At 39.5% G+C, this 27207-nt stretch overlaps 1 protein-coding gene across 1 annotated transcript in view; it reads right to left on the bottom strand.

Annotated features, from left to right (window-relative positions):
• Positions 1-2982: 2982 nt before the first annotated feature.
• The window catches only part of LOC145994474 (lipase 3-like), a 54195-nt gene continuing 29970 nt past the window's right edge, over positions 2983-27207 (bottom strand). Inside the window, exons 8-9 of the mRNA XM_083130609.1 lie at positions 3954-4069; positions 2983-3220 (exon numbers count right to left, since the gene is read on the bottom strand). Coding sequence (XP_082986735.1) covers positions 2983-3220; positions 3954-4069 — 354 coding nt within the window. The remainder of the gene's footprint in view (positions 3221-3953; positions 4070-27207) is intronic.

Below are 27207 nucleotides of genomic sequence, written 5' to 3'. Positions count from 1 at the left end.
AGTTGCCATTGAACACTTGCCATAAAAATCTACTTATCGCCATAGAGTTCATGAACACACACAACGCCTTGCAAGGAAGAGAGTATCTAGGTGTCCAATTTTTATTGTTTGTGACTGTACATTTTACTCTTGTATTTAAAATATCTAATTTTGCGTTCGAAGTTGTAATGTGATCTCATAAAAGTTAATTTAATTTTGATAATTCAGAGTGTTCCACAAGTAATTTCGTGATTGTGATTGTTTTGTTTGTAATTCTCCAGTGTTGCATCTGACGTTTCGTTGTTTGTTGAAGTTAAAACGCTTTATTCTTGAAGTTTGTGGGCCAGTGCATAGCCCGCTATCGTAGCGTGTATGGCAAGTGATTATGAGTTCCAAATTCCTCCACTAGAAGCGCTGTTGTCGCCGAGTGTGGAAACGGTGTCGTTGCAGGTGAGGGCACAGCTTGTGTTTCCATTGGGAATAGGGTGTGGTGTGCTGAATTTGGACACGTTCCGTGAACGAATCAGATGCAGTAGCAGATGTCACATTCTAAATCTTGCAAAATGTGTGCCATGAGTTAGAATATCGATTTGACATTTTGCGTGTCATCAGAGGTACCCATATTGAGTGCATAAAGTGAAGCAGAAAAGCCATGTCCCATTTATCTGGAAGTTTTCATGTATACCTCTGTACCGAAGCTGGTGTAATTATATGTCTGCATACAGTAAAAATCTGCGAGCAATTGAAATCAGGGAATTATTTTGGAACACTCTATAGTATATCTGGTCTCAATTTAGTTGATGATTTCGTGACATTTCTTAATTAATGAACAATCATGTGGAAATTAGATTGATTAGAATCATATAAAAACTTAATACACCTGCCTAGCTTTTTGTATCTGCGTGGTAGAGAAATGGCATGGTACGCCAGAGAGCCAGTTTCGAGTCCTGGACGAGCCTGCATTTGTCGCTGAAATTTCTCGTGTTTCTCACAATGTACTGTACCTGCAAAAATCGGCTCTGGGGTTCAGTTAGCCTCTAGTCAATAGGTACCTGGGGGAACTCGTGGGTTAAGGATCGCCGAAGTGTGGTACTGGACACATCACCTCCACTGTTGCCGAGATCGAGAATGTGTGGAACTCTACCTTCATAACTCCTATATGCCTTCATGACACAGTGAAATGCACAGGGGATATCTTCACATTTTCCTTACCTCTACGTTTACGTTCAGATTCATGAAAAATCGTAAACATATTTTAATATGTAATATTCAATTAAGAAGCAATGGCATTGGTTGCAGTACAAAAGTTAATAATAAAACACTTGAGTGTGAAAAATACAAACATTACATTATAGTTTCAATTTCTTTCCTTTATTTCTTTATCATATATACATAATAAATGGCAGTAATGCCTTTAGAATACTCGTCCAACTGTACATTTGTTTTTTTTTCTTTTTTAAAAAATACATATTTACGAGTAGATGAAGATCTACACGACATTACCGTGTGCTTATACTCTGTAATTCGGTCATGTCTTGAAGCACCAGATTTCACATTAAAAGTTCACATTTTATTTTTGAAAACCTGTGCAGATTATGACAACGATATCGGAATATCAGCATAAGATAAGATGATTTATAACCTCGCTGTCATTTTAGGCGAAACATGAATTCATGTACAGGTTCTACGCAAATGAGAGAAACTGGATTAGTTTCACTGGTTATAAAATTTACGATTTTCATACATATGTTGCATATATCAATTGTATTGATATAAAAAGGATCATATTAAGATGAAATTATTACAAAGCACAAAATATAATATGTTATTGACTATGATTTCCCTCAATTAAAAGTATTTATTTTTCAAGTAGGTTAAGCGAAACGTGTATTCGTGTTTTTCTCAAAAAGCTGACGCCTTCTAAATTACATTATTTTATGCTCATAACCCATTAGGCGAGACGTGTTCAGGCGAAAAGGAAAATTAACATTTTCTCCCACATTTTATTTTAGTTTAGTTTGTTCCGAGTTGAATATACAATGTGTCCGAGATGTCCCCGTGCCCCCACTTGCATGTATCATGTTGCGACTGTGTTGAAAATTGGTTCTTTAATCTTCAACTTTGCATTCGCCTTCTACTCACAGGACAACTGGTAGTGAACTAACTCAACCCGTTGATTACAAGCCCTATGACGTTCATGATTTTAGGTGTTCAATAGTATTAGAAAGTTTAAGTACACAGACATGAGCTGAATCGCCATATCTTATATTTTAAAATTTTTATATTGTTTTCATGGTAGCTTGTTTTTGTTGATTTTGTTCTTTCGCAAGTATAAATAAATATGTCATATAGCGTATATATATATCTGATAATTCAATGCCTATTTTAAGTTGGTAATACCTAATGTAGAAACCATTTGTATGGTATCACAGGAAATCAATGCTAATTCTATATAATTTATGTTGCATGTAACCAGTGTTCCTTTCAGAAAATTTGCTCCGCGAGGGCATTCCAGAGAACCGAGAGGGCGCTGTGAATTTCATCTGCGAAATACAACTTATGTGAGTTTAACATTGAGAATTACCAGTGGTCGTTTGTGGTTTGTCAATGAATTTGACGCTGAGCGTTACAGGTGGGAAATGATGTACAGTACCAAACTAAGTAGGATGCGGTGACCTAAGTATACTCAGTATTTCAATGTGGAAAAACACAATGTGCGCTCTACAGTGCATATACAGAATCTCTTTGTGAGCTTTTTCCGAAAGCTTCTTTCTCACACCTGGAACATTCTCAGCCATATTTGAGGCACCATCAAAGCCGAAAGCAAGAATATCATGGTATGTTAAATCAGGAGCAGCAAGCTCTTCATCAATAGTATTTGCAATAGTTTCTGCCCTTCCATTAGGAATTTTGACTATTGACAAAAACTTTTCCACGGGGACCTTATCCTCAACAACTCTGAACATTATATTTAACTCCGTTTCATTTTTCTAAGACACACTTTCATCTGCCAAAATGGAGAACTTCTTGTTTTTCAACGTTTTCTTCAGTTCCTCCCTCAATACTTCGCCCAGACACCAGCAATTCACATGCTGTGTCCTTGCTGCTGTAATTCGATCTATTACTCAGAGCTTCTCTCCACACCTTAAATTCATCACTCATTTGATCCAGAATACTTTCAATGATGCTTTCATATTTAGTAGTGAAAGCTACTTCTTCCTTCACCAAAAAGTACAAGCCCCTGCAAAGAATTTTCAAACATTTTCTGTTTAACACTCATTCACTTTCACTCTGTTGAACACCTTGAGCATAAAAGGGTTTCTTCATAGCCTGCCTTTTGAGGTTTTCCATTTGTACAGTATGAGCTCAGTAGGGTTCATGTTTCTCAAAGTTCCCATTTTTTCCAAAGCTTTTCTGGAAGATGTTAAAGGATCAGTTATGAACACGCCCCCTGTCCTTTGCAGAACTTTTGCGTCATTCTTCATGAAATTTTGGCATAGTTTACAAAACGCACCTCCTTTTTCTTCACTCTCCAGCCAACTGTACCTTTCTTCCCACTGTTTGTTGTAGTGATGTTCATCTTTTGCACTTGATGATTTTCGAAGGATGCAGGTTGGAATTGGAAGATCCCACGGTAGACTGTGACAACTTCCCGCGATTTCTTGCTAGGTCCTGCCGATGAAACACGAAAACAATAGTCTATTGTTCTCTTTATTCTTCTTTTGTCGTGCAGCAAATCCCACTGCTACAAATGCAATGCAGCTCAAATGCGTCTTGTCTTTTGTAGACCACCACTTGTATGTAACGTTTACATTCTTGAAGGTACAAAAAAGCAATCCGGTGGCTAGATTCTAACAATCGCATAAAGGTTTTTTTAAAACTCAACACTTTTCAGTCAGTCCACTTATGAATCAACAATCGATTTTCTTATCGTTTACAAATATACTGTTGTGTATCAATTACAAAGAAAATACCACGTCTGCTTTGTAGACAACAGGTCGTCGCTTTTGGTGTGGAAAGCACTACTGCTCATTCGAGATGGGAGAGAGGAGATAAGGCTAGTGGGGTTGTCAGTTTTATTCTGCTTCTTCTGTAAGATTGGACAAGTGTGGGCGTTGTTATTTACAGAGGGATATAAAGGCAAAAATATTCGCCAGACAAAGTAATGCGGTCTGATGCGAGGGAAACAATGGTAGCAGAAAAGTTTTATACTTTGGTTTTGTTGTACAATTTTGTCCGGGGGCGGTAGATTTCCGGAAAGGCGCCTGAAAGAAACACTGCGCGTAACTAAACATGCCAGAAATGCTTAGCACAGAAGAGCGAGCAAAAATTGTTGCAAGGTACGAGGTGTGGAAATCGGTAGAGGATTTTCTTTCCATCCGACCATGATTTCTGCAAATTTCATGCAGTGGTCACAGTCCTAGGGAAAGGTTTACTGGACGTAATGAGGCTTCCAGGAACAGAAAATTAATCCTTTTTTCAAAACAGACTCAATGGTTGCATTTTGATCATTCTCAGGTCTCCATCAACGCTGGACTTTAACTACCGATTTCCATACCTCGTACCTTGCAGCATTTCTTGTTCGCTCATCTGAGCTAAGCGTTAGTGGCATGTTCAGTTACCTGCAACATAAATGGTACAGAATTACCTTTCATTTCCTGTGATAGTTATCATTATACAATAGTTTCTACATTATGTATTAGCAACTTAAAAATAGGTACTGATTAAAGTAGAGAAAACGGTATGTTCTAGATCACCTCACAAAATCTAACTATTTTATTGTGATCTCTTCAAGTGTAATTTAATCAAAAATAAAAAAAAATGCTGTTTTTCTAAGTGTAAAGAAGTGAAAATTTGCTTCACGCAAGAGCTCAACATTCAATTTTTATAGAGTAAAATCGCAAGAGTTAGATAATTTCCTCTCATTTTTTTTAAAACTTTTGCTTTTTTTATAACTAAAGCGAAATTTATTTGTTTTTCTAAGTGTAAAAAAATAATAACACAAATTCTTACTGCTTTCATGTTCTCCAAGTACATTTATTTGCAACCAGATGGCAGTGGTGATATATAAAGCACTGTGTAGGAAGTATCTTCGGGAACCTAACTTGCGTGACATGCAAAGAGATCGAAGATAACTCGGAACATGGTACTGTGTGATGAATAATAAATAAATTTGTCGGGAAAATATAACTTGCGTGACATGATAAGAGATCAAAGATAACTCGGAACATGGTAGTGTGTGATGAATAATAAATGAATCTGTTTACTTTATAACATGCAAATAAGTTCAACTTGGAATATGGGGAATATGTAACATGGAAATATTATTATCTGATCTTGCATGCTATGAAGAGAAGCAGTATGCGATGGATTGCCGTATCTTCTTTTTTGATCTTTTAAGTTATTAAACACTAATATCTTGAGAACCAAGTAACGTAGAAAGGTGCGGTTTTTTGCATTGGTTTTGTTTTGATGTTCTCTATCATTTGACACCAAACTCGATAAAAAAAATAACCAAAAAGAAATAATGCCCGTGAATGTGTTTGGGTTCAAGAAACATATTCAACAAATAGAGAGAATTCCAATAAACATGGATATCATTAGGGATATTGATCGTAAACTAAGAGGCCTGGTTATCATCCATCTTAATAGTATCTGGTATCAAGTTGATCAGGATACGGGTTAACAATTACATGTATTTAATAATAACCAACCATCATATAAAATTCCTGTCAGTGGAAAAATTGTACACATAGGTCGAAATTTGTATAGAATTAATCACAATGCAATAGATCCCAACACAATATACGATGTGGAAGCAGGTGATTTCCTGTATGCTGAAATAATTGTGGAGTATGATAAATTAATTCCTCTCTTTATTGAAATAAGAATAATCTATCTTCTCATGAATATTTAAAAATACCAAACAAAAAATAAAATAAATAAATATAATAATGGATATATTTGGAAATAGGAGACGACAAGAGATACCGGATAATTCCAATGATATTGCTAGATTATATGAACGTCTTAAGAAACTTAAATCAGATTTACTAATTTCACAAAATTCATTAAATGTAAATATACAAGCTGAGATTTCAAATCTTCAAACTCAACTGATTGACCCCATAGTAAAAATTGATGGCGAACTCAAATCCCTTCTCGAAAAGTATACCAATTTAGCCTCAATAGACAATCTTCAAAATTTGGAGGAAAGTGTAGCCAAATTGAAAAGTGAAGTCGAGAAATTTCGACAAATCCAGATAACTAGTACGGAACAATTGAAACAACAATTAAACGACCAAGCAAATAGTATTCGTGCCGAAATGAAAACCATCATCCAAGGTATCAAAACTCAAGAGGAATATGAACAGGTAAATGCTAGTATTGCCAATTTACAAGAACAGTTTCAATATTTCGAGATTCCTACACTGGAAAATATTTAAATAGAATTGCAAACAGATGAATTGCATGCAGCTATAACCCAGGTTCAATCCAAACTTCACTTTTCAATTTGGCTACACTTTCCTCCAAATTTTGAAGATTGTCTATTGAGGCTAAATTGGTATACTTTTCGAGTAGGGATTTGAGTTCGCCATCAATTTTTACTATGGGGTCAATCAGTTGAGTTTGAAGATTTGAAATCTCAGCTTGTATATTTACATTTAATGAATTTTGTGAAATTAGTAAATCTGATTTAAGTTTCTTAAGACGTTCATCTAATCTAGCAATATCATTGGAATTATCCGGTATCTCTTGTCGTCTCCTATTTCCAAATATATCCATTATTATATTTATTTATTTTATTTTTTGTTTGGTATTTTTAAATATTCATGAGAAGATAGATTATTCTTATTTCAATAAAGAGAGGAATTAATTTATCATACTCCACAATTATTTCAGCATACAGGAAATCACCTGCTTCCACATCGTATATTGTGTTGGGATCTATTGCATTGTGTTTAATTCTATACAAATTTCGACCTATGTGTACAACTGCTGCATTAGATGGAGAGATGCTTATTTGAATTTTTCCACTGACAGGAATTTTATATGATGGTTGGTTATTATTAAATACATGTAATTGTTTACCCGTATCCTGATCAACTTGATACCAGATACTATTAAGATGGATGATAACCAGGCCTCTTAGTTTACGATCAATATCCCTAATGATATCCATGTTTATTGGAATTCTCTCTATTTGTTGAATATGTTTCTTGAACCCAAACACATTCATGGGCATTATTTCTTTTTGGTTATTTTTTTTATCGAGTTTGGTGTCAAATGATAGAGAACATCAAAACAAAACCAATGCAAAAAACCGCACCTTTCTACGTTACTTGGTTCTCAAGATATTAGTGTTTAATAACTTAAAAGATCAAAAAGAAGATACGGCAATCCATCGCATACTGCTTCTCTTCATAGCATGCAAGATCAGATAATAATATTTTCATGTTACATATTCCCCATATTCCAAGTTGAACTTATTTGCATGTTATAAAGTATACAGATTCATTTATTATTCATCACACACTACCATGTTCCGAGTTATCTTTGATCTCTTATCATGTCACGCAAGTTATATTTTCCCGACAAATTTATTTATTATTCATCACACAGTACCATGTTCCGAGTTATCTTCGATCTCTTTGCATGTCACGCAAGTTAGGTTCCCGAAGATACTTCCTACACAGTGCTTTATATATTACCACTGCCACCTGGTTGCAAATGAATGTACTTGGAGAAAATGAAAGCAGTAAGTATTTGTGTGTTGCTGCCCCAATGCCATCTTGTTGCAAAGACATGTACTTGTTGGATAAGATTCATTACTCAATGATTTTAAATATTTTCGGGTAGCAATACGATTAGCTGAAGACATAGGATAGAGCACTCTTGATTTGATATAGATAATTGCCAGACGTCGCATATTGCTAAAATACATTTTTACTTGTATATTTCTCATACCGCCATTATGTTACTCATTAGTTTCGAGCACAAACAGTGTAAAAAATTAATTAATACATATGGCAATATGGAAATATGCAAATACAATATCTTTGGTTCAGATGAATGGACCGAATTGATACTGGGATATTTTGCAAAAATTTTAAAATTGAATTTGGGTTCAATTATTTTATTACACTTAGAAAAACAAATAAATTTCGCTTTAGTTATAAAAAAAGCAAAAATTTTAAAACATGAGACAAAATTATCTAAATCTTGCGATTTTACTCTATAAAAATTGAATGTTGAGCTCTTGCGTGAAGCAAATTTTCTATTTTTTACACTTGGAACCACAGCTAATTTTTTTTTATTTTTGATTAAATTACACTTGAAGAGATCACAATAAAATGGTTGAATTTTGGGGTTGGTCTAGAACATACCGTTTTCTCTACTACAGACAACAGACAACCACCATATATATATATATATATATATATATATATATATATATATATATATATATATATATATATATATATATATATATAACATGTACAGTGGGATGCATAAGTATTCCGTAGCAATACTCTGCACCAGTACACAATAATTTAGTCGTTACATCCACGTAGGATTCAATAGAAAATTTAATAAAAAATTATCGTGGACAATTTGGCTAGTAATACTTGCACGTTCCACTGTACTATGTAATATCATCCAGGGGTACGGGAACTTCTCGGACACTCTGTATAATCCCAACAATAATATCGTTGACAATCCACCACTGATTCCATTATTCTACATAACAGCCCCTCCTCTTTTGTATCGCCAACTCCTAAAATTCTTATTAAGGATGTTATGCAACATTCTTCACATCGAAACGACATCACTCGACTGGTAAAGGAGGAACTGTCTTCTAGCATCACAAATATTTCTGGCATATCTTCATAACTTGTGCATAAAGTAATTTGTAAACGTCCGTAGCCCATAAGAAATCCATGTGGTTGAACTGAGACAGTGGAACACGGTGAACTCCGTCCACATTTTTGAGTTGAGGAGTTAACCATTCTACGTCCTAGAACAAAGTAAAAATGGTTCTTAAAGTTACTTTTTATTAGGTATTAACAACAGGGACTGATATGGTTGGTTTACTTGAAAGGAATTTGTTCAACAAAGTTTAGCGAACGGAGCTGTATACTTTATATAGGCATATACAAAGAGGTAGGTGTTCCCCACCCTACTCCAGCAAAAACGAAACAAAATAAATGATATTTAAAAGTCATCACATACTTGACAAGATTACGTCATGCACTGTTACCTGAAATAGTACCTGCCCTACATTGCAAAAGTAACTATGGGGTGTAGGGCTGACCCTTTCACATAGTACACCCTGGACTGCATTTTGCAGACTAACAAGACTCTGGCATCTGGATCTACGGCCAGTACAATCCCATGTAGGGCTGTGCGTGTGTTGTTCTGTATTTTGTCCTTATGTGTGCTGAGTGCCCCTTTACAGCCTCAGCTTTTTAACCCAGGAAAGAAGATTTTACTCCTCCGAGAGCTTCCCCGATTGCATAGTGGTAGCGTCGTCGCCTTGTAATCAAGGGGTCTCGGGTTCGATACTCTGAGGAGGCACATAGTGGTTCGGATCCCACTTTGAACTGTAGGTCCAGTGTCGATTAGCCTTACTGTGCATAAAATGGACTTAAAACACCAAATCAACCAACCAACTCCTCTGACATTACAGATATGTTATATTATTTATATTTTAGTTATGGTAAGGGGCTGGAGTCCATGTAAGTGTTGACGCACCCAAAATGTCATATTCAATGATCAATTAATCCAAAAGTAACTATACCCCCGGCCACGCTATCTCTCAGCCCCGATTCACAACGCAGAACGGTTATTTTGACGAAATCCTGTTTTCCTGCCGGCCACTTCGGAGAGGAGGGATTCTAAGGTTGCCGCTTGTTGCCCAAACAGTGGGGTTAGCGGTAGGCCTAATTGGCTGTTTGACCGCAAGTTTCGTGGGGTGGGTCATTGCCATAAAGGTTGTCCTCTCGCCGGTTCTCACCTTGGCCGGACTCTAGTTGCAATTAGTAGTGTATATTAGTTGTTTCAAAGTAGTACTTAGTAGGTATCCTCTTTTTTTATCAATTGAATATCACTTTTTGACATATTTTGACAATTTTTTGTCGATGTTTTAGCGTTTAGCAATGTTTTTAGTACAATTTTCACTATACTCATTTTTCCCCCACTCGTACTTGGTAGGTATCCTCTTTTTTTATCAATTGAATATCACTTTTTGACATATTTTGACAATTTTTTGTCGATGTTTTAGCGTTTAGCAATGTTTTTAGTACAATTTTCACTATACTCATTTTTCCCCCACTCGTACTTGGTAGGTATATTATGATCTTACGTGATACAACTTAACCTATCCTTTTTTTACGATTATTTAATTTTTTTTACGATCCTAAGTGATATAACTTAACCTATCATTTTTTTTATTTATGCACTGTTTGAACGTCATCATTTGAGGATCATATTTTGTAGGTTTTTTTTTTATCAATCGAATATAAGTTTTTGACATATTTTGACAATTTTTTGTCGATGTTATAGCGTTTAGCGATGTTTTAGTACAAATTTTCACTGCACTCATTTTTTCCATTTATACTTGGTAGGTATATCACGATCTTATGTGATACAACTTAACCTATCTTTTTTTTTTTTACGATTTTTTAATTTTTTTTACGATCCTAAGTGATATAACTTAACCTATCATTTTTTTATTTACGCACCGAACTAACCTACAAGGGACTCTGTTTGTTTTAATATTTCAGTATTATAAGGTTTTCACAAATTTTATATAACCTAAAATGTGTTGGATGTTGATTTTTAGTATGTGGCAATTTTTTATGAATTTTAAAACTGCTCCGTGACCCTCTCGTTCTTCACGTCGTAGGCGAAGGACTTCTCTGCAATCAGGATAACACTGCATAGGGTATCCTCGGGCAAGGCATCGTGGAACTCGCAAACACCCACTCTACAAAAATTCTACTATATGATCTTTCACTGGCTAAGCTAACCTACAAATAGGAATTGCCAGCACTGACTTATAAACCCACTGGGTCTTCTTGGCATGTTTTTTCATGATGTGTTGCCAGGCTATTGGGCATCTTGGCGTATACAATGTATATATTTTGAGAGGGGGGTTATAGCTTTTTATGCTGTACGAATACTAAAAACTTGACAGTGACAACCAACAGAGTAAATAAACCTACATGCAGAAACTAACAACACTAGTTTCTGACAGTGAATTTGAAATAAAATATTAAACAAAATACATGAGTAAGCACTGTGATTACAAATAATACCAGTGTTATGCCCCCCCCCAACTCCAACTGGGCAACTGGGGAAAATAATTGTACAACAATTTGTACCTAATTGTACAATACTTGTACCTAATTGTACAACATATACACAGACATAAAAGAGAGAGCCTTCCCGTAACTTACTTCATGTACAATTTATATGTTTTTACAACTGTGAAAAGAAAGCATATGTGTTCTGTATGCACATATTTATTCTTATTTTTCGAAGTTGAATGAAAACACATGTTTTTACGCTCTCGTAATACTGACCTTGCCCCAGTGATTTTAAATTGCTTCCATCCGCTTTTTTTTTCTGTGTTATTTCCGCATGCACGCAACATTCGCTTTCAATAGACAGAAGGAGTGTTAGTATAGCAGGTTTTGAGTTTACAATTTATTAAATTAAACAATAATTTATGTAAGAATATACTTGTACTTACCGAACACAAAATAATAAAAGCACATGTGAATGTTTGCGTGTGTTCATGTTATATGACGACTGAGTAAAAAATAATGTTGACTCCCCGAAAGATAAAAGTTCCCGGTTCGACATCAGATGCATGCAAATTTTATGTTTTGCTCTCCAAAATCTTGATTTTTATGTTTGTGCTATTTGTCATACAGCAGAGGAGAAGAGGGGAGAGGGGAGGGGAGGGGGTACTATTAGCGCCATCTATTAGCAAACAATAGAAATAAAAAGTAGGGTCAAACTTTTTCAACACCCAAAAATTTTAAACGTCCTCGCGTAGTAATACGATCTAGCTGAAGATGTTTGAAGGAGTACTCTTAGTCGACGAAGCTAATTGCTAGGGCCCATATATTGCTAAAATGTTCTTCAATTTACATATTTCTCATACCGCCATATGTTGTTCTAGTTGACTTCTTCCAAAAAAAATGCTAATTAGCGAGAGTTAATTAAGCCAGGCAAGTAAAAGAAGCAAATAGGACAATATGTGGCGGCGTGGAAATATGTAAAAATTCGATTCAGAGGTGGATCGAATTAAAATTGGGGGATATTTTGCATTTTTTCCTATAATGTACAAAACATTTACCGTACATAATCTTTTCTATTTACAACAGTATAAAATAAGAGGAATGTGTGACAATATCCATATTAATTAGGAAGGTATGTCGTATGCTAGGTTAGCTAATTGTGTCACTGTATAGAGGAAAGATGGAAAAAGAGAGCTCTACGGAAACTAACGCTCTTAACAATATTGTACGCCCCGTAAAATAAGGCATAAGCGTATTATCTACTTTCATGTCAGATTTTCCCAACCTGTGAGCTGTAGTGTTTAGGCGACAACCGACCCGCTCAAATATAATACTGTTGACAATATTGTACGCCCCGTGAAAATTATATATAAATAAGGCATAAGCGTATTATCTACTTTCATGTCAGATTTTCCCAACCTGTGAGCTGTAGTGTTTAGGCGACAAGCGACCTGCTGAAATATAATACTGTTGACAATATTGTACGCCCCGTGAAAATTATATATAAATAAGGCATAAGCGTATTATCTACTTTCATGTCAGATTTTCCCAACCTGTGAGCTGTAGTGTTTAGGCGACAAGCGACCTGCTGAAATATAATACTGTTGACAATATTGTATGCCCCGTGAAAATTATATATAAATAAGGCATAAGCGTATTATCTACTTTCATGTCAGATTTTCCCAACCTGTGAGCTGTAGTGTTTAGGTGACAAGCGACCTGCTGAAATATAATACCGTTGACAATATTGAACGCCCCGTGAAAATTATATATAAATAAGGCATAAGCGTATTATCTGCTTTCATGTCAGATTTTCCCGACCTGTGAGCTGTAGTGTTTAGGCGACAAGCGGCCCGCTCAAATATAATACCGTTGACAATATATTGTACGTATATTGTATTGTATAGGAGACTAGAAGCATATAATTTGGCGAAAAAAAAACCCAAAGTAAGGTCATAGAAAATAGTTAAAAAAAAAGTGAGCAATTATATTTTGCATTGCACAGCATTTGGTATTAAATAACATACCCCCAAAAAATCTCTGCATTATGCGTTCTGAAAAAAATTGCCCTACGTGCCAAATTACTGTGTCAAGTAAACATTTTCAAAAGGCACTGTCGTACTTGTGTGCCGGGAAAGCGAATATGTGCGACCAAACTGTGCTCTAAGTGTGGAAACAATTTTTCTATTGACTACTTCAAGCGACACCAGCTTACTTGCAAGAGCACTGGAACATCTCTACCGCAACCTTCCAAGCGAAAGGTAGAAGTAACCTCCCTCGATGCATCGCCACCTACCAAATGCGTCAAGCTGACGAAGAAAGCAGACCGAATTGCGTTTGAGCATTTATTAGAAGACTTTAACATAACATCAGACAGCTTCTGCGATGTGCGTAGTTTTCTGGAGAGCGAGCGAGCTAAGATAATATCCATCCTCAACGATGCATTGGCTACATACTCCACTAAATTCTATGCCGTGCTATGCTGCAAGTATAAGAAACCGTCTGATGAAATACCGGTCTTTTTTCACAATGGCTCGGGATATGATTTCCATCACTTGGTTACACATCTAGGGTACGACAATGCGAGAATCAATGTCCTGGCGCAGAACGAGGAGCGTTATATTAGCATCAGCAAGTGGGTGCCGATCCCCAACTCAAGCAACAGCATCGAGCTTCGGTTCCTCGACTCTCTGAGGTTCCTCCAGGCAAGCCTCGATGCTCTTGCTGGGAAGCTCAGAGACGACCAACTAGCCATTACTACATCAAGTTTCCCAAACTTAGATGTCGCACTCATCAAACGTAAAGGGGTCTACCCCTACGAATACGTCACAGACCCTTCCAAGTTCGAAGAAGAGTTGCTGCCTCCCCAGGATAAGTTCTACAGCCAGTTGAGAGGTTCAGGTATTACCGACGAGGAGTACAAGCATGCTCAGTCTATGTGGGTCGAGTTGGGTTGCCGAACTTTCGGTGATTACCACGATGCATACCTGAAGCTTGATGTGACGCTTCTAGCATGTGCGACGTTTGTTGTGGTGGGATCATTGGGGGAAATGTGATTCTCCCAATATGTCATCTGACTTACTAGCATATGCGATACGAAGAACAGGTGTGTATGTGGCTTACTAGGATTAGGCTCATGGTAATGAGGTCCTAGTAGCTGAAACGTTGTTGGGGTATTTTGCAATTTTTTTCAAATATGAACACGTTAAACTGGACTGTCTCGGATTTTGAGTTTTGTATTCGCCCCCCGAGAAAATTCTATATAAAATAACATACCTGAAAATTATATTCACAGTAGATTCATTTTTTGAGTTTTGTAATTACCCCAAGAAATTCTATATAAAATAACATACCTGAAAATTGTATTTACAGTAGATTGAATTCTTGAGTTTTTGTATTCGCACACAAGAAATTCTATATAAATAACATACCTGAAATTCTATTTACAGTAGATTGAATTTTTGAGTTTTGTAATCACTCCAAGAAATTTTATATAAAATAACATACCTGAAAATTGTGTCGCTATATACTAGACTTTTTGATTTCTGTGATTTTGGAGAAAGCAATGGCATCCACCACCAGTTTTAATCGTAAAAATGATAAAACTGAATGTGTTACTTGTGGGAAGCTAATGTTAAGGAACAATTTATCGGCACACAGGGCAAGATGTAGCAAAACAGGTTCGAGAATTAATCGTTCGTTACCTTCTAAGCCCTGTGCTCGATGCGGAAAGATGTTCAGCATTACAAATTTAAGTAAACATCTCAAAATTTGCAAACCATCGACCGAACAAGGAACATCGAAAAGGAAAATCGATAATTTAGAAACGGAAGCTTCCACTTCCAAGCAAATTAAATTATCTAATAAATGCAAACCAATTAGATCTGCATTTAACGACCAACTCCAGGATTTTTCAATTAAGTCAGAACCAGGTCGTGACATCCTTAGTTTCTTGGATGAAACGAAAACATCTGTACTAAATATTTTAAAAGATAAACTTGAAAACAACTCTATAAAAGTATACGTTGTTCTGTTTTCTGAATACGAGAAAGTTGATGGCACAACGAGTATTTTTTATCATCGTACAAAAAACCAGACACTTTATTTTGCTGACGTCGAAAATTTGGACAACTTCTATTATAAAGTTACCAACGAGCTGGTTAAGAAACATGACGATTTCGAGGCTAAAGGGTCGGGATGGTCTCTGTGTGGAAGTCCTCACACGTTAACCGTTTACGTGAACCGATTCTCGCCTCTTCGCGCTTCCAGCTACGTTCCTCTTCCACCGAACATTCAACACAAGAGGGCTGTGTTAAATATACAGAACAGCGATAACAAGTGTTTCCTCTGGTGTGTGTTGGCTGCACTGCACCCGATTCATTGGTCAAATAATCCAGAACAGGTTTCTAATTACAAGCAATATGAGACCGACTTTGAAAGTGTAATGTCTGGCATCGAATACCCGGTGACATTGTCGGATATAACAAAGTTCGAAAATCGTGCCGGAAAACGCATCGCTATTAATGTATATTCCTTCACGTCAGATAAATATCTCGTGCATCCCGTCAGGATAAGCGATATCGACGATGACGATGCTCGTGTGATTAATCTCCTTCTCATTTCAAACGAGGATGTTCATCACTACACGCTAATTCGTTCACTATCACGTTTGGTCAGAAGTCAATCAACCAAGCATGCAAACAACATCGAAGTTTGTCCGAGATGCCTAACCACGTTCGACGATCAAAAACAACTCGATTATCGAAAATACACCGGACGTCAAATTGCTATCGAGAAACTTGTCAAACATAAAATTTACTGCGGCGACAACAGACCGGCTAGAATGTTGATGCCCAAAACGAACGAAGTCGAAGAATTCAAAATGCACAAGGCATTGTTGGAACATCCTGCAATCATCGTCGCAGATTTCGAGGCGTTCCTCAAACCACTCTCCTACTGCGAACCGGATCCCGAACTTTCCTCCACAACGCCGTACCAGCTTCATCAACCTAATAGTTTCGGCTATGTTGTTGTGCGACGTGATAAAATAAATGAAGCATATATATACCGCGGGCCAAATGTAATCGAACACTTCCTGGAAAAAATGGTGGAGGAGGTTGAGGTAATTGGTAGCGTACTGCTTACATCAAAACCGATGGCACCTTTAACTGAAAATGAACTTCAAAATTACAATTCCACTGAGGTGTGTCCGGTATGTGATCAAAGTTTCACTGATGAGAACAAAAAAATATTCCACCACGATCATTTCAGCGGAAACTACATAGGTGGAATTTGCAACACGTGCAATCTTAAAATCCAGAAACCTAAATTCATCCCCATATTCTTTCACAACGGAAGCGGATATGATTTTCACCACCTTGTGAGACATCTTGGCTACGATCCGAAACGTATAGGTGTCTTGGCCGAGAATGAAGAACGCTACATTAGTCTCAGCAAGCAAGTGTCGATTCCGGGAATGAAAAATACAATCGAGATGCGCTTCCTGGATTCGTATAGATTTCTCTCTGCAAGTCTGGATGCTTTAGCGAACAAACTCACCGACGATCAATTTAAAATAACTAGAGCTAGTTTTCCCAACGTAGACGTAAAACTCGTTAGACGTAAAGGGATTTATCCTTACGAATATGTCAGTGATGGTTCTAAATTTAACGACGACGCTCTTCCACTTCCAAGAGAATTTTGCAGCAGACTCAGAGAGAAAAAAATCACGGACGAAGAATACCAACACGCGCAACTCATGTGGGAGAAATTAGAATGTAGGACACTCGGAGACTACCACGATGCCTACTTAAAATTAGACGTGACGATACTCGCGGATGTTTGTCAAGCGTTCAGGAAAACGGCAACGAATATTTACAAATTAGATCCAGCGTATTTCTACAGTCTACCGGGATTAGCGTGGTCGGCAATGTTATTCCAGACAAAGGTCAAGCTGGAACTGATATCGGACGTTGACATGTTGCTATTCATCGAAAGAGGGATACGAGGTGGAATGGTGCAATGCGTACAGAGACATGCAAAAGCTAATAACGTACACATGAAAGAAGATTACGATTCAAATCGAGCATCGAATTACATCTTCTACGCCGACGTTAATAATCTCTACGGACATGCCATGGTTCAGAAACTTCCTTACGGGGGATTCGAATGGTTAGATCCCACTTCGATAGACATTATTCATTTCGACGATAGCGAGTGTGGTTTCTTCGCAGAGGTAGATCTCCAATTCTCCGACCACCTGCACGACACGTTTTCGGATTTGCCTCCGACTCCCGAAATCAAATGTCCACCCGACTCAGTTCAAGACAAGCTTTTGTTAACATTGGACCCTAAACAGAGATACGTCGTCCACTACAAGAATCTCCGGTTTTTGATTGGGAAGGGTGTTCAGATAGTAAATGTTAGAAGAATACTAAAGTTTAAACATTCCACGTGGTTAAGACCTTACATAGAAACTAACACACAACATAGAACAGCTGCCACTTCCGATTTAGACAAGGATTTTTTTAAATTAATGAACAATGCGGTGTACGGAAAGACCATGGAGAATGTTAGAAAGCACGTAGACGTGAAATTAATTTCCGATAAGAATAAATGTCGGAAGTGGATAGCCGATCCTAGATTCAAGTCGAGAAAAATTTACAACGAGAATTTAGCACTTTTCAATCTACATATAAAATTGATGAAATTCAGAAAACCAATTTACGTTGGCGCAACGGTTCTCGACTTGTCGAAACTTTACATGTTCGAATTTCATTATGACGTGATGAAACCCTTCTACAATGATAAAATATCACTTTTGTACACGGACACCGACAGCTTCATTTACAGCATACAAACACCTAACCTATACGAAGACATAAAAAATCCTTCCATGCTTGAGTATTTCGATACTTCTGCGTACCCTCAACCCAACAGATTTGGAATTCCATCCCTCAACAAAAAAGTCCTAGGTAAACTGAAAGATGAATGTAACGGTGATATTATTGTTGAGTTCGCGGGTTTGCGTTCGAAGATGTATGCCATGAGAACAGAGAGTAGCGTCACGAAGAAAGCAAAAGGTGTGGGCAAAAATACGGTGGAGAACAAACTCACCTTCCACGATTACATCGATTGCCTTTACTCACAATCGACGATACTAAGCATAGAACAAAGAATCCAAAGTGTAGACCACGTGATTACAACAAACAAAGTTAGGAAAGTAGCATTAGATCCGCATGACGATAAAAGATGTATTTTGTCTTGTGGAATCCACACGTTGCCTTGGGGACACTATCGTTTAGAAATTAGTAAAAATTGTAGGCAATGCAAATGAAAAAAAATGAACTTAAATAACTATAACTAAAATAAAAAAAATTAACTATCTCACATACACAATAAATAACTAGCAAGGACAATGAATCACTTTGGTTTCCGAAAGCAAACAATGGAGACTGTACACCGCACGGCAGATCATGAATTTCTACCTTCCATGTTATCTAAACTCAACGGTCTGTTGATCAATCAATTTTCGGAACGCTGACGATTTCGGATTCGCGACGATCGACGTGACGAGAAAACCCAACGACGGAAAATACAGAAACAAAATCAACGATTTTCTAAACGTTGCAACGTTGTGAGAATAAATAACCAGCATGCCTATGAATTTGTTCGGTTTCAAAAAACAGATTATTATGGAAACCATACCAGATCATGAAGTCTTACCTTCCGTGTTACCTAAACTCAACGGTCTGTTGATCATTCACCTCAACAGCATTTGGACGAAACTGAATGACGATGTGGGCAAGATGTTTTATGTTTTTAATAACAATTTACATTTCTACGAAATTCCGATCGACGGGAAACTTCAAATCATCGTGAATCCGGAAAACGCAGGCGAAATCAAAATTTCTACCGGCAAGAACATTTTTCGAATCAAGCACGACAAGATGCTTTCTAACATTACGTACGATGTGTCTGCAGGAGATTATTTTTACATAGAACTCCTCGGAGATTACGACAAACTTATTCCTCTTTTTGTAGAATTACGAATCGTCTATCCTATTATAAATAAACGTTAACAAAATGCCTAACGACATTTTCGGCAACACCAAGCGTGTAGACCACGCAGAAGAGATTCTCATGTTGGACATTCGAGTTAAGAAGTTGAGGACCGATTTGATCGCTTTGCAGGAAACCTTAAACAAAAGTTTAGAGTCGGAAATCGCTACGCTCCAAACGCAATGTCTCGACCCCATTCTGAAAATCGATTCCGAACTGAAAACGCTCATAAAAAATTATGTCGACGTACCTTCTTACGACAGCGTTCAAAATATACAGTTGAGCGTGGATTCGCTTCAAAATGATTTGGCCAAATTACAGCAATTTCAATCGAAAAATGAAGATTTGGAAAAATTGAAACTCGAAATCGAAGAACGAACTTCCGCAATAGAAAAGAATTTCTCAGAACTTCAAACCGTGGTGAACGATATAGACGCAGAACGCTTGCATGTCGTTGTTTCCAAATTACAAGAAGAATTCACCAGCACGTTGGAAGAAATTAAATCCAAGTTGCAGACTTTGGAAGATACAATGACGAACCTACCATCGTCGGACGAACTGCAGGTCATCGGTAAAAGCGTCGCGAACATAAAAATTCAATTGGAGGCCTATCGAGATTTCGAACACATTCAAACCACCATCGCTACGCTTCAGGCGTCCTTGGAATTGATCAACGAAGAAATTAAAAATATTTACGCTGAAGCGAGAGCGTTGACGAGCATTCAAGACACGTTGAGCACGGTTCAGCAGAAGATCGAATATTTAGAAAATTTGAACGTCGAAACGAATCTCGCTCATTTTCATCACGTACTCGACAACATACAGGGTGACTTGGAATCGTTACGGACGAGCGTGCCTTCGAGCGAAGATTTGGAAAAATTGAAAACGGCGGTGACGGCACTATCCGATTCGAGCGACATCAAAAGTTCATTGAGCGATCTCGAGAGTAAAGTGGCCAATCTCCCCACCTCCAAAGAATTGCACGCTTTGAAAAGAAACATATCTCGAATGCTGAAACGACTAGAAACGGAAACGGCGAACGTGGAACAGATTCGAGACGAAATTAGTTCGCTGGTGTCGACGCTGCCCACTTCGCAGAGCGTCGCCGACCTTCACACGCAGTTTACAGAGATGCGAAGCATCGTGAACGATCTTACCGAGAAGAGCTCAAAATTGAATCAAGTCGAGAACCTTCAGAACATTGTCGTCAACATCAGAGATCAAGTTGGAGTGCTGGAATCCGCGCAGGAATCGACGCTGGCTTCTTTCGGTGCCAAGTTGCAAGAACTCAACGAAAACTACAAGCAGTTGAACGTGGAAGTGAAAATCAAACCGTCGTTTTCTACCGTAACGGATACCATAGTCGAACATTTGTTGCCCGTACAAAACACACTGGGTCAGCTTCACAGCAACCTCGTTAGCGTCGACACTAAATTCGCTAAACTGTTCACCCTGCAAGCCATCGAAATCAACAGCGTACCCAATCAACAGAGAATCTCCACGTTCGTCGAAGGTAACAAACTGTACATGTTGCATCCTTATCATCCGTACTACAAGTTTCTCCTCGATGGCACGATTCAGATAAACGAATTTTCGTACTGGTCTCACGGTAGAAAAGCTAGCGTTCCCACCATGACTTTGATATCGAATCGTGGTGTCCAGAAAGCAGGAAACATTCCTCTGGCACGTTGGAACGAAACGCGCAACATATATGAAATACACGAAGACGAAGATCTCACCGTTTTCGACGTGAGTGCCGGCGATAAGCTGATCATTCAAAACACGAGCGAAGTGCCACCCTCTTTGAATCCCATCACGCTTGTGCTTCTCTTGAAACGTAATCTCTAAAAAAATGTCTAGGCAAGCCATCGTCGAAGAATTGCATAAACCTGCACGCCGTAACTACGAAAGTTTGGCTGTGGTAACCAAGGGCATCGACGACCTCTGGCAAAGTGACCTCGTGGAGATGAGTAGCGGCAATTTGAAAAACGTGCATAAATTGAACAAGGGCAACAAGTACCTCCTCACCGTCATAGACACGTTTTCGAAATTCGCATGGGCTCTACCTTTGAAGGCGAAAACGGGAACGTGCGTCACGGAAGCATTCAAATTAATTTTTCGCGAAAGCGGTGGCAGACGACCACGGTTTCTGCAAACGGACAACGGTAAAGAATTTTACAACGCCGTATTCCAAAAGTTTATTCAAAAACACAAGATTCGACATTATTCGAGCTTCAGTCACATCAAAGCCAGCATCGTGGAAAGATTCAATCGAACCTTGAAAACTCCCATGTGGAAACGATTCACGCTTCGGGGAAATTACAAATGGGTCGACATCCTGCCGGAACTCGTCGACACCTATAATGATACTGTACACAGAACGATAGGCATGAAGCCAGCCGACGTTACCAAGTCCGACGAGCAGCGTTTAATTTCTACAGTTTACTGTCCAAAGTACACACCCACGACAAAAAAAGCTAAATACAAAATTAGAGACCAGGTGAGGATCAGCAAATTCAAACGCACCTTCGAGAAGGGGTTCACAAAAAATTGGAGCACGGAACTTTTTACGGTGGTTCGAGTTTTACCTGGAAACCGACACACGTATATAATAAAAGATAGTAGCGGCGAGATTTTGAAAGGAAGATTTTACGAAGAGGAACTCTCTAAAACGAAACACCCCGACACGTACCTCATCGAGAAAGTATTGCGTAGGAAAGGTGACAAACTGTTTGTCAAATGGCTGGGACTTCCGGAAAAGAGTTGGATCGACGCGGACGAAGTGATCTTGTGAGTACGTGGAACGTGGTGAAGCGTCTACCGGATCCGGAAAGTCAAACGAAGAAAAAGAACGGGGAGTTGCTTCCCGACAGCATCCGCTGTCTGATCGTAGGTCCTTCGGGGTGTGGGAAAACGACACTGCTCGTGGACAATTTTCTCCTCGCACCGAATTGGTTAAATTGGAAGAACAGGCACCTGTACGTGTTCTCGAAAAGTTTGGAGCAATCCAAATACCAGCAACTGATGAAACTGTACGATGGTCTGGACATTGCAACGTTCGCCTCGGAAATAAAACCACTCGACGATTGTCGTGAAAATTCAGTCGTTGTGTTCGACGACGCCATCCTGGAAAATCAAAATGAAATTCGCAACTTTTTCACGCAAGGTCGTCACAAAGGAATGGATTGTTTTTACCTGGCTCAAACGTTTTCCAAAATTCCAAAACAGTTAGTGCGCGACAACGCCAATTTCATATGTTTGTTTCGTCAAGATCACACCAACCTCAAGCACGCGTACGATGACTACGTAGGCGGAGACATGAACTACAATCAATTTTCGGAACGCTGCTGCTCTTCTTGCTGGAACGGTGACGATTTCGGATTTGTGACGATCGACATGACGAGGAAACCCAACGACGGAAAATACAGAAACAAAATCAACGATTTTCTAAACGTTGCAACGTTGTGAGAAACGACGTATATAAATAACGTCATGACGAAACGAAAAATCGAAGACGAAAATCTCAAGCTTCGCGATTACCTCGCGAAACGCTTCAAAGGTTGGAAATCCGAGAATCGCGGATTCTACGAAGAGAAGAAACGTCAGGATCAACCCGTGATCGATGCCATCAGCAGTCTAGGTAAAGAAATTAAAAGTGTCACGGAACAAAATAAAAATTTGATTAATGAACTCGTACCGCTCGCAGCTAAAAGTTACGCCGTACCCACACCCATTTCGAGCATTCCTTCGACGCCGTTCGAACTGAAGGATGCACCGGCACGACGTCGAGCCATAGGCAGCACGTCGTCGTCTTCGGATAAAATCGAGTTGGGACCTTTGGCACGAGACTACCTGAGCACGGGGAAATTCGACAAGGATGAAGTGTTCGGATTGTATCCCAGCATGGAAACCAGCGAAGGCGGCGGTGTGGTGTGGAAGATTGGGAAATCGAAGGTGACCTTCGAAGGCAACGACATTAAAGTCAATTTAGGCGACAAGGATAGTTGGAACAGGTATCCGGGTACGGTGGGACTGTGGGAACTCGTCGCCAAAAAGCAGCCGAAAGATTACACCGACGAAGATTACCAAAGTTACAAGGAAATTCTGATCATGACGGATGCCTTGTACCAGAACAACGACGCCTCGCAGAATAGGGTGAAATCGAGCAGCGGCGAGAAGTACAGGAATCTCATCAAACCGATTTGGAACCAGGTCAAAACAGGCAGCGGCGTCAAAAGCTACAACACGTTACCCAAAGAATTCGTTTGGGTGGACGACGTCAGGAAACTCGTGGACCGATTGTTGGTGATAGCCGGCGAAGAGAATGCAGGCAACCGTAATTTCTACAACGAGAAGGTTGGCATCGTGGACATGATCAGCACGAAACTTTCCAACTTCATCGTGAACGACGACAAGGGCATAGGTTACCTGATCAAAATCATCAACACGCTGCCTCCGAAATTTTGGAACGTGGCCGAAGGAAAGGGACTCGTGAACGACATCATCAACAAGTTACCTTTCGAGATGCATCTACCTGGCTACCAGTACTGCGGGCCGGGTACCAAACTCGAGAAAAGATTGGAGAGAGGAGACAAGGGTGTGAATCCGTTGGACGCCGCATGCAAAGATCACGACATCGCTTACAACACTACGCAGACGGATCTGGATGCACGTCACGAAGCAGACAGAAAATTAGAGCACGCAGCTTTCGAAAGGTTCGTGAGCAGAGACGCATCGCTGGGTGAACGGGTCGCCGCACTGGGTACCACCATCGCCATGAACACGAAACAAAAATTGGGGTGGGGTATATAAATAACATACCGTAAAAAAAAAAACTTGATATATAAATAACACACATCGTAAAAAAATAATCTTCGGTATATATAAATAACACACATCGTGAAAAAAAAGCAATTAAATTTCTCTCTAACACTCTGACAACTGAAAAAATGAGCGATCTCCAAGCATTAAAACAAATGCTAAATTTGTCAGTCGAGTATGTAAAAATTCAGGAATTGGAAGTCGACAAACCTTACACGATAACTTCCGGTTCAATCGTTTCTACCCAGTATGGTCCCAAGGTACGCCTGTTGCTCAACGCACAATACAGTCTATTTTTACCAGATCGATACGCTAACATGTTATCCGACGAGAAGCTATCTATTTTAATCGAGAACAAAACTCGAATCGTGTACAAGGGGACAAAGGAACTTCTTGGCAAGAAAACGAAGCACGTAATAGAATTTGTGTAACGACTGCGAGGCCTTGAAAATATATAAATAACATACCGTAAAAAAACTACACAAAAAAAAATCTCAGAATATATATATAAATAACATACCGTGAAAATAACACATAGAGCATCAACATGAAGCCCAAGGGTGTCGTGTACCAGATACCATACTCCAATCTTAAAAATCTAGGTGCCCTCGATGGGTTACTCACCAAGAAACAACGCGAGAAGAAACGTTCTTGCTTGTCGAAAGGACATGGAATGAAATTGCTGCTCAGCACACCTCAATTGAAAAGATTGCAGCGTTCGCGGAAACAGCAAAAAATCGGAGGTTTCATATTCAGCATCCCGGCCATCCTGGCAGCATTGGGGGCCGTTGGAAATTTGGCCGGCGGAAGTGCCGCCATCGCGAAAACCGTCATCGACTCGAAGAAGAACAAGGCGGAATTGGAAGAACAGAAACGTCACAACCTGGCCATGGAGAAGAAAAAGGGGAAGGGCGTGATGAGAAAGTTTAAAAAAAAGAAACAGAAGCACTCACCAACCGAGACATTGAATCTCTGATCGAACCGTTACAAATCAAACACTTCAGAGGAGTTTTCATGTCCGACTCGTTACCTTCAACCGCTAAAAAAAAAGAATGCGGAGTAGTCAACTTGGACGATCAAGAAAATCCAGGCACGCATTGGATATGTTACCACAAAAATGATGATAAAGCATTCGTTTTCGATTCTTTCGGAGGTGTTCCACCTACAAATTTAGTTCATTATCTGAAAACGAACAAAACCTCCATATACTACAACGACGAACGCATTCAAGATTTCGGAGACGTGAACTGCGGTCATCTCTGCCTCTCCGTGCTCGCGTTTCTCTCTAAAATAAATAACCCTACGATCGAGGATTTCCAGAAAGCATTGTGGAACCTCAAACAGCATCACTAGGATGGGCGTGTTCCATCTCACGAGCGAATCTTCAATCTTGAAACTCACGCTGCACGACGACATTGTCTATCCTAAATCCGTGGCTCTGCGTGCATTCTACAGCATGTACCTCATACCTAACGTCACCCAGCACAACAACAAAATTAGCGTCGGAAGCGAACACATCGTCGTCACGCCAGGTCAATACAATCTTTCCACTTTGCAAGCTCAATTACCCAAAGGCACATATCTTTCTCAAAATTCGGTCACGCACAGAGTGGAAATCCTATCCGCGACGGAGACCGTGGACCTGGGCACCATGGGAGAACTTTTAGGTTTCGAGAACAACACAAAACTCGAAGCTGGCATCAAACACGTAGCAACCAACATTCCTAAATTTTTGGCCATAGAGACTCTGAACGTACACTGCAACGTGGCGGAAGGTATGATCACGAAATCCTCGGACGGATTGTTAGGAAGTCACAAGCAGACGGGAATCATAGCCACTTTCAAACCAAGTTCCGAGTTCATGGAACCGATCATCTACACGCCCTCTTCGCCGATCTATTTTCCAGTATGTCGCAACCGCATAGACGACATAGAGTTGGTGGTGACGAACGAGAAAGGAGACGTGGTGGATTTCGCAGGTGCAACAACTACTGCCATCGTGGAGATCAACGTATAATAAATAACCATACATGTAAAATGGAGCAAATCGAAAGTTACGAATTGCAATCTTTCCCTCCCAACCGTCGCACGTTCGCCAATCTCAACGAGGCGAACAGGGAGATCGAATACGACGTGGACGTAGGCGATGGGTTCGTTCATCCTCACAGAGCGGACCTCTACCTTCAATTCGACGTGGTGAAGAAGGAAAGCGGAGACGCGTTTCCCGCAGCAGCAAACTTGATACTCGTGGACAACTTCGTGCCTCACCTGTTCTCGCAGGTGGAGGTGAGGAAACATAACACCGTCATCGACAGAATAGATTATCCAGGCATCACGTCGACGGCGGTGGGAACGTTGAAATTATCCAAAACGGACGCAGCGTACTACCAGGCCGGGGGATTCGAAGCCGGGACCAAAATATCGACGAAAAGTCACACGGTGCTCTTTCCCATGCGTCTGCTGCCAGGTTTCTTCTCGGACTACAAGGAGATCATGTGGAAGGGAGGACTGAGGGTCACGTTTCGAAGAGCGGCCAACGACAACGACGCACTGATGCGATACGCTACTTTAGGTCCGGACGGCACCACGCCGATAGCCAACACTTTACCCGAAGCGGCGAAATGCGTCATCCGGAGCATGGAATTGAGAATGCCGGTGGTGGAATACGAAACGAACTACGCCCTCAAGTACAAAGCGGAGATCTTGAAAAGTCCGCAGGTGTTGATTCACTTTCACGGTTACCAGTGCGTGCAGAAGATGGCGTCGGGAAGTCACATGGAATTCGACGTGACGACGCAGTTCAACAACATACAGTTCGACATGCCAGATTTCGTCGTAGTGCTTTTTCAGACCGGGCGCGATAACAATCAGGAGAAAGATTCCAGCAAGTTCGACGACTGCAAAATCAAGAACGTTTATCTGAAGAATGGACGTAACGAAGTGTTCCCGCGCGAGAATTACAACCTCGACGTGACCAAAGACGATTACCTCAAACTTTACGAAGCGTTTTCGGCTTACAAACGCGTGACCGAGG

This window comes from Lepisma saccharinum, chromosome 10 (genome assembly GCF_977018435.1).
Source record: "Lepisma saccharinum chromosome 10, izLepSacc3.1, whole genome shotgun sequence".
Taxonomy (NCBI): Eukaryota; Metazoa; Arthropoda; class Insecta; order Zygentoma; family Lepismatidae; genus Lepisma; species Lepisma saccharinum.
The sequence above is the reverse complement of the archived record's forward strand: the minus strand, read 5'-3'. Positions and strand labels throughout refer to the sequence as shown.